The 12,943-nt window shown below is 44.8% G+C and overlaps 1 protein-coding gene across 1 annotated transcript in view; it reads right to left on the reverse strand.

Annotated features, from left to right (window-relative positions):
* Card11 (caspase recruitment domain family member 11) overlaps positions 1-12,943 on the reverse strand; it is a 103,187-nt gene that overhangs the window by 21,062 nt on the left and 69,182 nt on the right. Inside the window, exons 4-10 of the mRNA XM_010642813.3 lie at positions 9,074-9,286; positions 6,863-7,000; positions 6,400-6,725; positions 3,473-3,652; positions 2,043-2,195; positions 1,413-1,538; positions 455-652 (exon numbers count right to left, since the gene is read on the reverse strand). Of these exons, the coding sequence (XP_010641115.1) occupies positions 455-652; positions 1,413-1,538; positions 2,043-2,195; positions 3,473-3,652; positions 6,400-6,725; positions 6,863-7,000; positions 9,074-9,286 (1,334 nt within the window). The remainder of the gene's footprint in view (positions 1-454; positions 653-1,412; positions 1,539-2,042; positions 2,196-3,472; positions 3,653-6,399; positions 6,726-6,862; positions 7,001-9,073; positions 9,287-12,943) is intronic.

Below are 12,943 nucleotides of genomic sequence, written 5' to 3' on the forward strand. Positions count from 1 at the left end.
ACCTGGATCAAGAGCAGAATTCATTCATTCCTGGGTGCCTGGGGTCACAGGCAAAGGTACTCTGCAACTCATACCGTTCCTTAGGAGTATGGGCACCAGCAATCTTAACCCAATGGTATCTTAAACCTGATGGCCATTCCCACTGGTGAGCAGCCTAAGAAAGAGCCAATGGCCATCTGTGGTCAACTGGGAGGGGTCAAAGGTCTTGATGGGGAGTCACTTGGTCACCGCCTAGGATGTAGCCAACCCAGAGTTGTATCTGCATCTTTTAACTTCAAGATCAGTGGCTTCTACTCAACACTACATAGACTCTAAGAGTCAGAGGACATGGGTGATGTTGAGCATGGGAAGGAAAGATGCTTCTGTCTCAAATGTATGAAGAGTACCTGCACAGGACGTAGAGGCCCCGGCCAGCCATCAGCTGGTGGCGGGAGGGCCCCTGGCTGCAGCCCACCTGGTCAAGGGTGCCGCTGTCCTTGGAGAGGCGCCGGAGCTTGCTCTCCAGGTTGACAATGCAGGCCTCCCGCCGCACCATCTCAATCCTCATCTCGTCGTTCTTCTCCTCTAGCTCACGAATCTGCTTCCGGTACTTGTCTTTCTCGATCAGGCACTGTGAATACTGGGTCTGAGCTTCATCTCGGGAGTGGAAGGCCTATGGGGGTGCCGGATAAAGGCATACGATGGTTGACGTATGGTGTGAATCCCAAAAGGCTGTGTAGAAGGCTTCATTGCCAGCGGATGGGGGTTCAGGAAGTTACTGGATCACAAGGGTTCTAACGTCATCAGTGGGTTAATCCACTGAAAGGCCCATAATCTGATGGCATCATTGGGAGTGGTGGAAACAGGAGGTGGGGCCTAGTTGAAGGGAGTGGATCACAGAGGCATGACCTTGGGGGACTCTATCTGGTGCCTGGCCTCTTCTCTGGCACTTCACCTTTCTCTCTACTTCCTAGTTGCCACGTGCTCTTCCCACCATGATATTTCTGCTTAGCCTAAGGCAATGGAGTGGCCCTGGGACCATGGACCGAAATCTCTGAAACCATGAGCCAAAGTAAGCCTTTCCTCCTCTATACTGACTTTCTTAGGTATTTGGTCACAGGGACACAAGTCTAACAGAGGCTGCTTTGGTGCCTCAACTTGACCATACCAATGCACATCATTTGGAGTCTATACTCTGCCCCGAGAGGGGGTGCTACTGTGGCTATTTCCATTTTACAGATGAGGACACTGAGGCCTCAAGGAGCAAAATCTGAGCCCCAAAAGGTTGTGGATTCTGAAAACCTCACAGGATGGACTTCATCTTCAGACTAGAATTAGGAAAGATAGATTCCTGAGTGTTCCTGTGCAGTCAGGGCCATCATACTGGTCAAAACTTGCTGAGCCTTCTGTTCCTGCACCCCAGGCAGGTGTACCTGGTCCCGCTCGCGCTCCACCTCCTCCAGCTGCAGCATGACAGTGGTCATGCGGTGCTTGTACATTTCGCAGTCTTTCCCCAGGGTTGAGCACTTGAGCTCCAGGTCCTCCTTCTCCTCCAGATACTGTGAGCAACAAAGAGAAATCAATACATGCATCAAGCAATCGATAGGTAGGGGCTAACAGCTGTTTTCTGGAGGTGCATCCTGCAGGCCGGAGGTGGCCTATCCTTCCTGAGCTGGTGTGGTCAGAAAGTGGCCTGTCCTTCTGAGAGCCAGCTGCCTGACTGACAGCAAGGGACCTTGGTTCAAGGTAGTCAATCACACAGGAATGGATGAACCTACTATGTGCCTGGTGATGTTGGGGGAGGAGAGCACAACACTGCCCTCTTGCGGCTTCTTTGGTCAGAAAGAGAAAGACTAAACCAAGCTGCATTAGCTAAACTAATACAACTCATAACAGCTGCAAGGGTGTTGGGTGTGGAAGCATGGGGAATTGACATCAGAGGTCAGAGCCAGTCCTTGGAAAGAGGTATGGGGTCAGCAGGCTCAGTGCACTCTGCTGGGAAAGGGGACAGGCTGAGGGTACCAGTTGGCCAAAGCTGTCTCCAGAACCCCCAAAGCTCCCACCTTATCCCGAAGCTCCTCAGCCTGGCGGACCTCCTCCTGCAGGTTGTAGATCTTATTGACTAGCTCCTGCCGATCCTCCAGTGCTTCCTTGCGGTCATGCTCCAGGATGTCCAGGATGGCTTTGTCCGAGTCTGGTAGGCTGCGCTTGCCGGCCTGGGTGGGCAGGGAGGAGGGTGTGATGGTGCTAGGACTGGGGCAGGGGGGAGCAGGGTGGACAGGGAAGGCAGGAACAAAAGAGCCAGCCACAGTCTTGGAGAGAGCAGAAGATTTTGTGCCAGGAAAGCAGAGGTAAGAAGAAATTTCTCTTGGGGCCTTTAAGCAGCTTATTATTTAAGAAGTTTATCACCTGAAAAGAAGCATAAAACCCACTTCTGCTCAGGAATACTCAGAGCCCATTGTTCTGCCACAGCTCTTATCAGAGCCTAGAGGAGCACGGGCTGTTCCTCCAAACCCTTCAGAGGTGAAAACAAAGGCAGGGCTGCCCTGCTTTTCTGATGCCATCCCCAAAATACCAACCAATCTGCTCTGATTAAACTGGGATTCAGTCCCTGCTCTGAAATTAAGCCTGGCCCAGGCAGACAGTCCTGGGGATCATCCTGGAGAAGTACAGGGGATGATTTTACTTTCCTTCCCAAATGTATTTTGGGGTGTTCTGACTCAGTGACGACCCCCTCTGTATCCACACATGATTCTGGGATGACAAGTCAGGGAGAAATTTGAAAGAGACGTAATGTATGGCTGAGTTTCTTGGGCTCTTGAAGAACAAGGAGGCTTCCCAGATGTACTTTTCTCTCTTCAGTGCTGGGGCATTGATTTCTGTGTGAATGAGGTTTTTTCATAGGACGTGTCAATGAAAGAAATGATTTTGCAAATGTGACTTCCTGTGATGTCACGTGTCTCATAGGGAGGCTGTTACGGTTCAGATCTAGATGTCCCCCAAAGGCCTATTTGCTCTGAGGTGGGAGCTTTGGAAGGTGACTAGCTTGTGTGTGTGGGTTATAGCTGATTTGCTATTAGAAGGTAGGGTCTGGTTGGAAGAGGCAGGTCACTGCAGATATGACCTGGAAGGTTATATCTCCCTTTCCAGCTCCTTCCTTGACTCTCTGTTTCCTGGTCACCATGAGGTGAGCGGCTCTCCTCCACCCAGGCCCTTCCACCATGTTGTTCTGCCTTGCAGCCAGCCAACTATAGACTGAAACCTCTATAAGCTGTGAGTCAAAATAAACCTTCCCTCCTTTAAATTGTGGCTGTCAGGTATTATGTCTCAGTGACAAGAAAGCGATTATGTGGTCACCCCTACTTCACAGAGAAGGAAAGTGTGGTGCCCAAGGATGGATGCCCTGCATGTCTGTGGTCCTGCAGTTAGCAAGCTGAGACTCTGGACTCACACCCGGCTCTGCCTGCCCCACCTTTGGAAAGCAGCTCCTCACCTGGATGATGGACTGCAGCTCCTGGATCTTCGTCTTCAGCATTTCATTCTCTCGCTCCAGTTCCAGGACCTGCTCCTTCTTTGGCCGACTCTCGATGTCGTTCTTCAGCTTCAGAGACTGATTTCTCTCCAGCTTACATTCCTCCTCCATCTTGTTCAACCGGTGCTTCAGTTGATCAATCTAAAACACACAAAGGAGCTGAGAGGCGACCGCGGCTGGTGAGGAACACAGGGCAGGGCAATGCTTCCAATGCTTCCCCAGATTTGGCCGGGGATCCAGCACAGCCGGAAGGCCAGGGTGCAGAGGAATTTTCTCCAGGAAACCACACCCCCATCTCCTCATTGATGGAGACTTCCAAGTTAGTTCATTTACAGTACTTTAAACAGCTATGTGTCTCTTAGAAGACTCTCTCAGGGAACTCTTGTAGAAAAAGCTATATGTCAGGATAGAAGATACCCAAGCAGGTGTCTCCTTGAGGTGTGTTATTTATTTCCATGGTCTTTCAAATGGATCCTTGGAACCCAGGGATTCCCCCGAAGAGCCCTAGGGGTATGGAAGGGAATGTAGAGATGGCTGCCACCTGACTTCTTTCCCCAGCAGCTTTGCTTGCTTATCTTTTGTCCTCTTGGACTTTATACAAGACTATCTGGAAAAATAGCATTGCTGTTAAAAAATAAAATCGCTTAAATTCCACTGACCTCTAAGTTCACAGGATCTCTAGCCTAAAAATGTGTCCAGATTCCATGCCAGGATAAGTGGCTCCCTAGAGGAGGCAGCTACATCTGAAAATGGCATAACTAGAGATGTACTGAGTGTCAACCTCAAGACTTTAGCATCTGGAGATTGGGCCAACAGATACCTTGATCCTTTGTGAGTAAACCTGTGTGCTTCCCCAAACAGGCCTTAGGGAGCGCCCAGAACAAGATTGTGCTCATGGGTTGTGGGGAAGAGAGGCACTAAACGAGTTGATGTCATTTTTCAATTCTAGGATTGTGGGGAAAACAGCCTCAAGAAATCTGGCAGGTAGAAGGTGGTGGCTTCAACAAAGAAAGGTCTGGTACTGCATTTCTATGGCCCAAGAAAAAGGCACACAGAGGGAAAGCAGCCTGGAGCAGAGAAATAATCCAGAGACTCAGCTGGCTTTCAATTCTACACACACTTTCTAGTTATTAACACATCTCCAGGGAATCATAATACAGGAGAAAGTTCCAGGAGAGAAACTTCTAAGTCCCTGACACAGGTTAGTTTCTCTTTTTAACCATGCCAAAAACCAAACCAAACAAAAACCAAACCAAACATACAACCAACAGCAACAACAACAAAAAACAAAACAAAACAAACAAAAAACAAAGAACAAAAACCTCTTTGGGATCTTTGAAGATCAACCCAAGTCCTGGGCTGGGTCCATATCCCCAGTTCCAAAAAGGTTATCAAAGACTTATGGTGCAGAAGCTTGGCAATCCTAAGGCCAGGTACTATCTTCCTTATTGTCACTTACAAGCAAAGACATCTGAAGCCAATAGCTAAGTAAGTGGTAAGGCTAAAAGCCAGAATTTGAACTCAGAACTACAAGACTTTACAGTTCACCCTCTTAGCTGAAATGCTCTACTGTCTGCTATGCCACGGACTCAATTCACCTGCACTCTGTGGATTGTTTACTGATCTGTCTGCCTCACTAAATTGTAAGTGACCCAAACAGAGCTCAGGTTATTTATCCCTGTGTCCCTCACAGTGCTTAGCACAGTGCCTTACACATGGCAGGTGCTTAATAAATATTCTGAGAGTCTATTTTCTACCCAGCAGCCAGAGTGATCCTTCTAAGATATAAATCAGTTGTCACTCCTCAGCTCTCAATCCTTTAGTGGCTTCCATCAAAACTAGAATAAATTCCAAAGTTCTTACTGTGCCCTCATGATCTGGACCCTGGCCATCTCTCCCACCTCCTTTTGTACCATTTGTTCATTTGGCTCCAGCCCCAGTGGCTCTTCTGCCATTACTCAAGGAAAAAAAGGAGGTTAAAAAAAAGCCAGCCCCCCTCTCCTTCAGGGCTCTGCATTTGCTTTTCTTTTCACTCATGGCTGCATGGCTTCCTTTCTTCACATCCTTGCTTACATGTTCCCTTGTCAGAGACCCTATAAGACGGCACCCTTCACTTTCTATCCCTACTCCATCTTCTCTTAGTAGCACTCAAACTAACAGGTATCTATGTATTTGTTTTCTGATTATAATGTGAATTGCATGATGGCGGGGTCTTGGTCTGGAGATATGTATCTCTGAAAATGAGTGGGGTACATGGTGGCATTCAGTAAATAGATGGAAAGCATGAATGTGGCAAATTCCCTTTCTTCCTTCATTTAGGTGGTAAACTCTTTAATCATGTCAATCACTTGGCTGGTGGTTTGTTGGCTGATAAATGTATTGACTACCCCACTGTGCCAGGAACCAGGCTGAGCTCTGTGGATACAGACTTTAGGGACATCATCGTGGTCCTAAGGAATTTACCTCCCACAGGACAGGCTCAACATCCATTTCCTCAATTTCCCGGCATATTATAGGTCGGGGTCTTTGTGTATCCCACTTCCCCATCACCATGTCTGGCACAGGCTGTGTTCGCATGTCAGCACATGTGCAGAAGTGATCTGGAGCCAGCAAATTCACCGCATCTTTGGGCGCATGCGTGCACAGGCGCAGAGAGGATCTAGGTTGCTGAGCCAGAGGAGCCAAGCCCGCCTAAGTCTGTGTGCTCTGCACAGTGGGTTAAACGCTCCCTCCCGCCTGTCTCCTCCAGTCCATCATCTGACTGGGTGGGAACCTCTGGTGTTGCCTGTGTGAGCATGTCAGCATGTGTCCCTGTGGTATATTGAGCCCCAGGGACATTCACTTTTCCCCCCCACCCCCAGGTTGATGAGTAACTCCAGTGCCCCTACCTCGAGTTGGAGGTCTCGGCTTCTCATTACGGCCATGTTTTTCTCTTCACTGAGCTGGGCATAGCGCATGGCTAGATTATAGTTGTCGTCCTTGACCTTGACCAGCTCATCATTGTAGCTGTCCCGCTCCTCCTTCATCTTGTAATACCGGTCCTGGAAGGTCAGCAGCTCCACCCGTGTAAGTGTCAGCTGCTTCTTCTCATCCTCCAGCTGCCGGGACTTAGCCAGCAGCTCACAGCGCTGCAGGTCCTTGGCCTTCATCTGCTGCTGCAGCTTGATGACTTCATTCATCAGGAAGTGCGTGAGGCCCTCGTGGCCCTCCTCTACTGCAGAGAGGGACACCCTGTTAGGTTCAAGGGTGAGGCAAGGGCCATTCACTCACTCAGCCACTCACCAACACTGTGCTGAGCTCTTTTACCCATACACACACACCCAGAGTCCAGATGATGGCAAAGCCACTTACCCACAATGGTGGAGAATCTCCGGGTGGGCTCCTTTCCAGTCACTAGTTTATACAGTTCTGGGTAGTAAAATTCCAGGCTCTCCAAGAAGACCACATAGCCTCTTTGCCCCTTGGTATGTAGAATATCCAATAATCGGCCTAGAGGAAAGACCACACCACTCAGGAGAAAATTATATATCTTATTGGGTGCAAATTTCCACCTCCAGTCTTACCTTGCATTTTCCCCCTCAAACTCAAAGAAGACAGTCTTACCACATTCTATCACTCCTGAGTCGTACCATGGAGTTGGATAATGTAGCCAAAATACCAGGCCCTCACCATGGATTCATGGAATGTGCATCTCGTTTCACTAATAAATTGGTAGAACTAGGATTACAAAGAATTGTAGGCATGGGGACGGAGCCAGCAGTTTCGAAGAGCTTCCCTTTGACCAGGGCTTAAATTAATCATACAAGCACCACTGAAGGAAGTTAGAAGTACATGGAGTAATATATGGCTCCCCGGGATTCAGAGCAAGAGGACAAATATTTGGGTGGGAAGCTTTCAAGAAAAGTCAGAGGGAGGAGGCATAGCTTCATGTTCTTTAGAATTATACCACAGCCTGGAAATGTTTAACCTACTTGTATTCTTCCCAGTTGTTTACAGTTTCCAAACCTATAAAGGTTTGGACGTTATTTGTCCCCCAAAAGTTCATGTGTTGAGAGCTTGGTCCTCAATGTGGAGATACTGGATAGTGGGACCTTTTAGAGATGGGGCTTAGTGGGAGATCCTTAGGTCATTTGGGGTTGTGCCCTTGGAAAGGATGGTGAGATTCCAACCTGTCTCTGGCTGTCTCGGGGATGTGATCTTTTCCTTACACACACTGCTGCCATGACGTGACACTACCAAGAGGGCCCTCATCAGAGCTGAGGCGATGCTAGTACCATACCCTTGAATATCCAAAACTGTGAGCTAAATAAATCTAAATAAATCTCTTTTCTTTAGGCTAACCTGCCTATTTTGTTATAGTAATAGGAAGAAAAAAAAAAAGATCTAAAATTTAGGGCTGGGGATTTAGCTCAGCAGTTGGGTGGCCCACCTTGCAAGTGCAAGGACCCGAGTACCAAAAATCAATCCCCGATACCAAAAAAAAAAAAAAGGAACAGACTAAGACACTATTGATTCCACTTGCTGTTTACACTTTATGGCCTCTTCTTAAACTTTTTTTTTCAGATACCCCCCCCATAAGGTCTTACACTTTATCTTTTCCCCAAGATAGATATGATATAAATATATTTCATCTCGTGTCAATCCTGTGTTTGAGGAAGCTGCTTGGAGCTCTGTATTAGAAGGATTCCAAAGCCACATCCAAACTCAGTGGGAAGGCATGCTGTGATTAATTAAGGATGTCGGCCACAGATTCGAAAGAATCACAGCATATGAACCACTTATCATCAGTTACACTGCAGGACCATAATTTCCAAACCTTTTAAACTACAGTTCACAAAAAATAAATAAATAAAATTTACACTGTGATCTAGTAGTGACCATACACACAAATAAGTATACAAACATACGTGTGTGCACCCACACGTATATCAAACTAAAACAAGTTTCACAAATATGAAAATTACTTTTACTGAGCATGATAGAGTTCCATGGCCTCCCAGGCACTCCAGAAAAGCCTGTGGATTCCTTCTCAAAATAATGTTTAAAAAAAAAAATGGATTAAACACATCTGGTTACAAAGAAAGCCAATTATAATACAATTATCAAATGTTAAATAAAGCTGTGATTCAGTTATAAATGTGCTACTTTTTAATGCATTAAATAAGAAGATCTCTTGGCAGGCTTGATAACTACTGTGATTTTGAGGGAGAGATGAGTGCAAATGGTATTTTAAGACACCTGCAAAGCTGTAATGTGGGATATAGAAAAATCTGTAATTTTTATTGTTGATATAGTTGCAGGTATTAGTACTCACTACCGGGATTTGTTGCCTGCCACCATTCATTTTTGAAGGCAATGCTAGATTTCAGTTCATGTTTGCAAAATCAAGATGTAATTTCCTCCCTCTCCAAGACCATGGGTTCTGGAGTCCTGTATCTTGAGGGGGTAAGGAGTGGGTGGTGGTCTGTGATCCGAGTTTGAAAATCCCTGACCCAGAGAAACCCCAATTTGGTACAGCTAGTGTGGGGGACCTCCTAGCCCCCAGGGGGCTCTTGAGGTTACCTGCCCGGTTGATCTTGGATGGCAGCATGGGGGCGCTAAGCACCTCGTCTTCATCTTGCTCATCGATAACCTTACACTGGCGCAGGTAGGGGGTGAGCTTGGCTGGGTTGATGTAGCGGCTCAGCATGTGCCGATTGCACTCCACGTTCTCCCACAGGGCGTCCTCCTCGTCCTTCAGCGTCTCCATGTACTCGTCCATCTCGGGCCCGCCTCCTTTGACAGAACCCCCGCACAGTTAGTGCGAGCACCTTCCCCGAACACTCCATAAGCTGCTCTAGGGTGAGCTTGCAAATATAATGTTAAGTTAAAAAGTACGGTAGAGGAAAGCACATCTGGTCTTTTACCTTTTATCTGAGAAAAGGGCAATGAATATAATAAAAATATATTTTCCTTGTATACGAAACATAAACAATGGAAGGATGGGCCATAAAAATTTTAAAAGGTTGTTTATTGGGGGAGAGAGAGGGGAAACTTGGCCATTGGAGTATACTTTTCCCACCTAAGGTTTTATCTTACTAAATATGTCTTTCCCCAAACAACAGTATACTACTGTTTTTTGTTTTAAAATTTCACATAGATGGTATTGTATTGTATGTTTTCTTTTTCATTTGGCTTTCCCCACCTCTGTGTTTCTTTGAGCTTTATCTACGTATATTTGTTTCATTCATTTTTTAAAAACAGCATCATTGAGATATAATACACATACCACACAACTGCCAATTTAAAGTATACACTTCAATGTTTTTAAATACACTCCTGGGGTTGTACAATAACCACCACAGTCTAATATTTTAGAATATTTATGTTCCCCTTAGAAGAAACTCACAGCTGGGTGGTAGTGCAGGCCTGTAATCCCAGCACTCTGGGAGGCTGAGGCAGGAAGATCCCGAGTTTGAGCCCAGCCTGGGTAACTTAGTGAGTTAGTGAGAACCGGTTTCAGAACAAAAATATGAAATAGGGCTGGGGGTGTAGCTCTGAGCTGAGGCCAACATTGAGTACTTCCAACAAACAGACAAACAAACAAACCACCAAAACCCATAAAACCAAAACCAATACAAACACAACAACCACTACAAAAAACCAAAACTCATGCCACTAGCAAATCCTCTTGATTTCCTTTCTACTTCCTTCATTGTCGACCACTAATCTACTTTCTGTTTCTATGGATTTGCCTATCCTGGATGTTTAATATACACAGAATCATATAATGTGTTCCTTGAGACCAGCTTCTTTTAGCAGAATGTTTTGGAGGTATATCCGTGTTGAAGAATGTACCAATGTTTCATCTCTTTCTTTAAAAAAGTTTTACTGAGACATAATTCACATGCCATATAATTCACTTTTTAAATGTGTATAAGTCAGTGATTCCAAGAACTGTGTGATGATCACCACAATCAATTTAAAGCAACATTTCTGTCACTTCAGAAAGAAATCTCACACCATTATCGGTCACTCTTCCTTTACCTCCAAATCAGGCCTTTATGTAACCACTAAGCCAATTTCTGTCTAAGCCGATTTGCCCTTTCTGGATATTTCATATGAAGTCATATATTTATAGTACTTGTGGGCTGGCTTCTTTCCCTCGGTTTTCTAGCTGTAGAATGTATCGGTATTTCATTTAAAAATTGCCAAATGACTTTTCATGGTGTGATGACTAGAACACATTTTGTTATCCCTTCACCCACTGATGGGTATTTGAGTTTTTTCTGCTTTTATTTTATCATGAACCTCACATACAAGTTCTCTGTGGACTTATGAATCTCCCCTGAGGAGATTCATGGGAGTGGAATTCCTAAGCCATACAGTAAGTCCATATGTTTCACATTTTGAAGACCTGCCAAACTGTTTTCCGAAGCAGCTGTACCATTTTACAGTCCCAGTAGTATTGTGTTCGTGTTTCAGTTTCTCCACAGTCTTGCTAATATTAGTTAGCCTCTTTTCTTAAATCATCATTATGCTACAGGAAGAGAGGTGGTATCTTATTGTGGGTTTGATGTACATTTTCCAAATGACTGATTTTGAGCATCTTTTCATTGGACATTTGTGCACAGAGATAGAAGGAATAATTAAAATATGGGGAATATTTATAATTTTAAAATTTATTACAGTAAAATACACATCATTATTTCCCCTCAGAATGCTCCCCTGCCCCCAGCTTTGAACATACTACCCCACCATTCCTGCCGCTTTCTAAAGCAGTCTGGAAGTCCTTTTCTGCGAGTGTACTTAGTCGTGTTGTTGTGGCTGCCACAATGTCCTGAATTGATCCAAAACATTTATCTTTCATGGTGGCCACTCTGACTTTAGGCAAAAGCCAGATGTTGTGCGGTGCCAGATCCTGCAAAGGTGGCTGAGGATACACTGTCATGTTTTTGTCAGCCTGATTTCCTGTTGGATAGCACTTAGCAACACTATTCTTATATTTTTGATCACATCTTGTGAAGGCACCCAGGAAAGTGGTCTTCCAGAGCGGCTTCAGAACATGGTAAGAATGATGGGATGATTGTGTTGGAGTCCAGGGGGAGAATTTTGAGGGGGATTCATGGCAATGCGTTTCTCACAATGAATTTAAACACTCACTGTACATTTTGATCACACAGATATCTATTGAAATTCTTTGCCATTTTAAAGTTGAGTTGTCTGTCTTTTTATTCTTGAGATGCAGGGGCTCTTTATGTATTCTGGATGCAAGTCCTTTATCAGACACAAAACTTGCGAATATTTTCTCCCTTTTTGTCCCATCTTTTTACTTTTTAAAGACAACGTAGCATAAAAGTTTTAAATTTGATGTAGTTCAATTTGTTATTTCTTTTCTTACTTATGCTTTGGCAGGCATAAAAATCATTGTTTAATTAAAGGTGAGGAAGACTTATTCCTATTTTTTTCCTTAGAGTTTTATATGTTAGCTCTTACATTCATGTCTATAACCCATTCTTAGTTAGTTTTTGTGTTTTATATGAAGTAGTGATCCAAATTCATTGTTTTATGTGTGGACATCTGGTTGTCCCAGTATATGTCAACAAAACAAAACAAAACAAAACACCCATCCTCCCAAAAAACCCCACTAGGCTTTCTTCATTGAACAACTGTGATGCTTTTGCTGGAAATCAACTGACCATAAATATAAAGGTTTGTTCCTGGACTCTCAATTCCATTCTAATGATTTATATGTCTCTCTTTATGCTAACACCACATTGTCTTGATTGCTACAGTTTTGTTTTGTTTTTTTGAGACAAGGTCTCACTATGTAGTTGAGACTGACCCGGAACTCACTATGTAGCCCAGGCTGGTCTCAAATTCAAAGCAATCCTCCTGCCTCAGCCTCCCAAGTGCTGGGATTACAAGTGTGCACCACCATGCCCAGCTTCTACAGTTTTTAATAGGGTTTTTGAAATTGGGAAATATGAGTCCTGTAACCTAGTTCTTTTTCAAGTTTGTTTTGGCTAGTAGGGGCCATTATACAATTCCATTGGAGTGTTAGTTCAGTGAATCCACTGAATATGTAGATCAGTTTGAGGAATATTACTCCCTAACCACATTAAATGTTCCAATCCATGAACATGGGATATCTTTCCATTTATTTACATCTTTAGTTTCTTTCATCAACATTTTATAGTTCTCAGTGTATGATATAATTTGCATCAAGGTTTGTATGTAAAGGTATTGTCTCCTGGGTGGCACTACTGGGAGGTGCTGTGGGCCTTTATGAGGTCAGGCTTTAAGGAAGGTCTTTATATCATTGCGGGACATGCCATGAAAAGGGATTACGTTACCCTGCCCCTACCTCAAGCTATGACTGCTTGCTCTGACACATACTTGCACTGTTAAGTGTGCCAGTGTCACCAGAAATCCAAACCAATAGGACCCCCA

The sequence above is a fragment of the Fukomys damarensis genome, unplaced genomic scaffold (assembly GCF_012274545.1).
Source record: "Fukomys damarensis isolate Sample0158 unplaced genomic scaffold, DMR_v1.0_HiC HiC_scaffold_17, whole genome shotgun sequence".
NCBI lineage: Eukaryota > Metazoa > Chordata > Mammalia > Rodentia > Bathyergidae > Fukomys > Fukomys damarensis.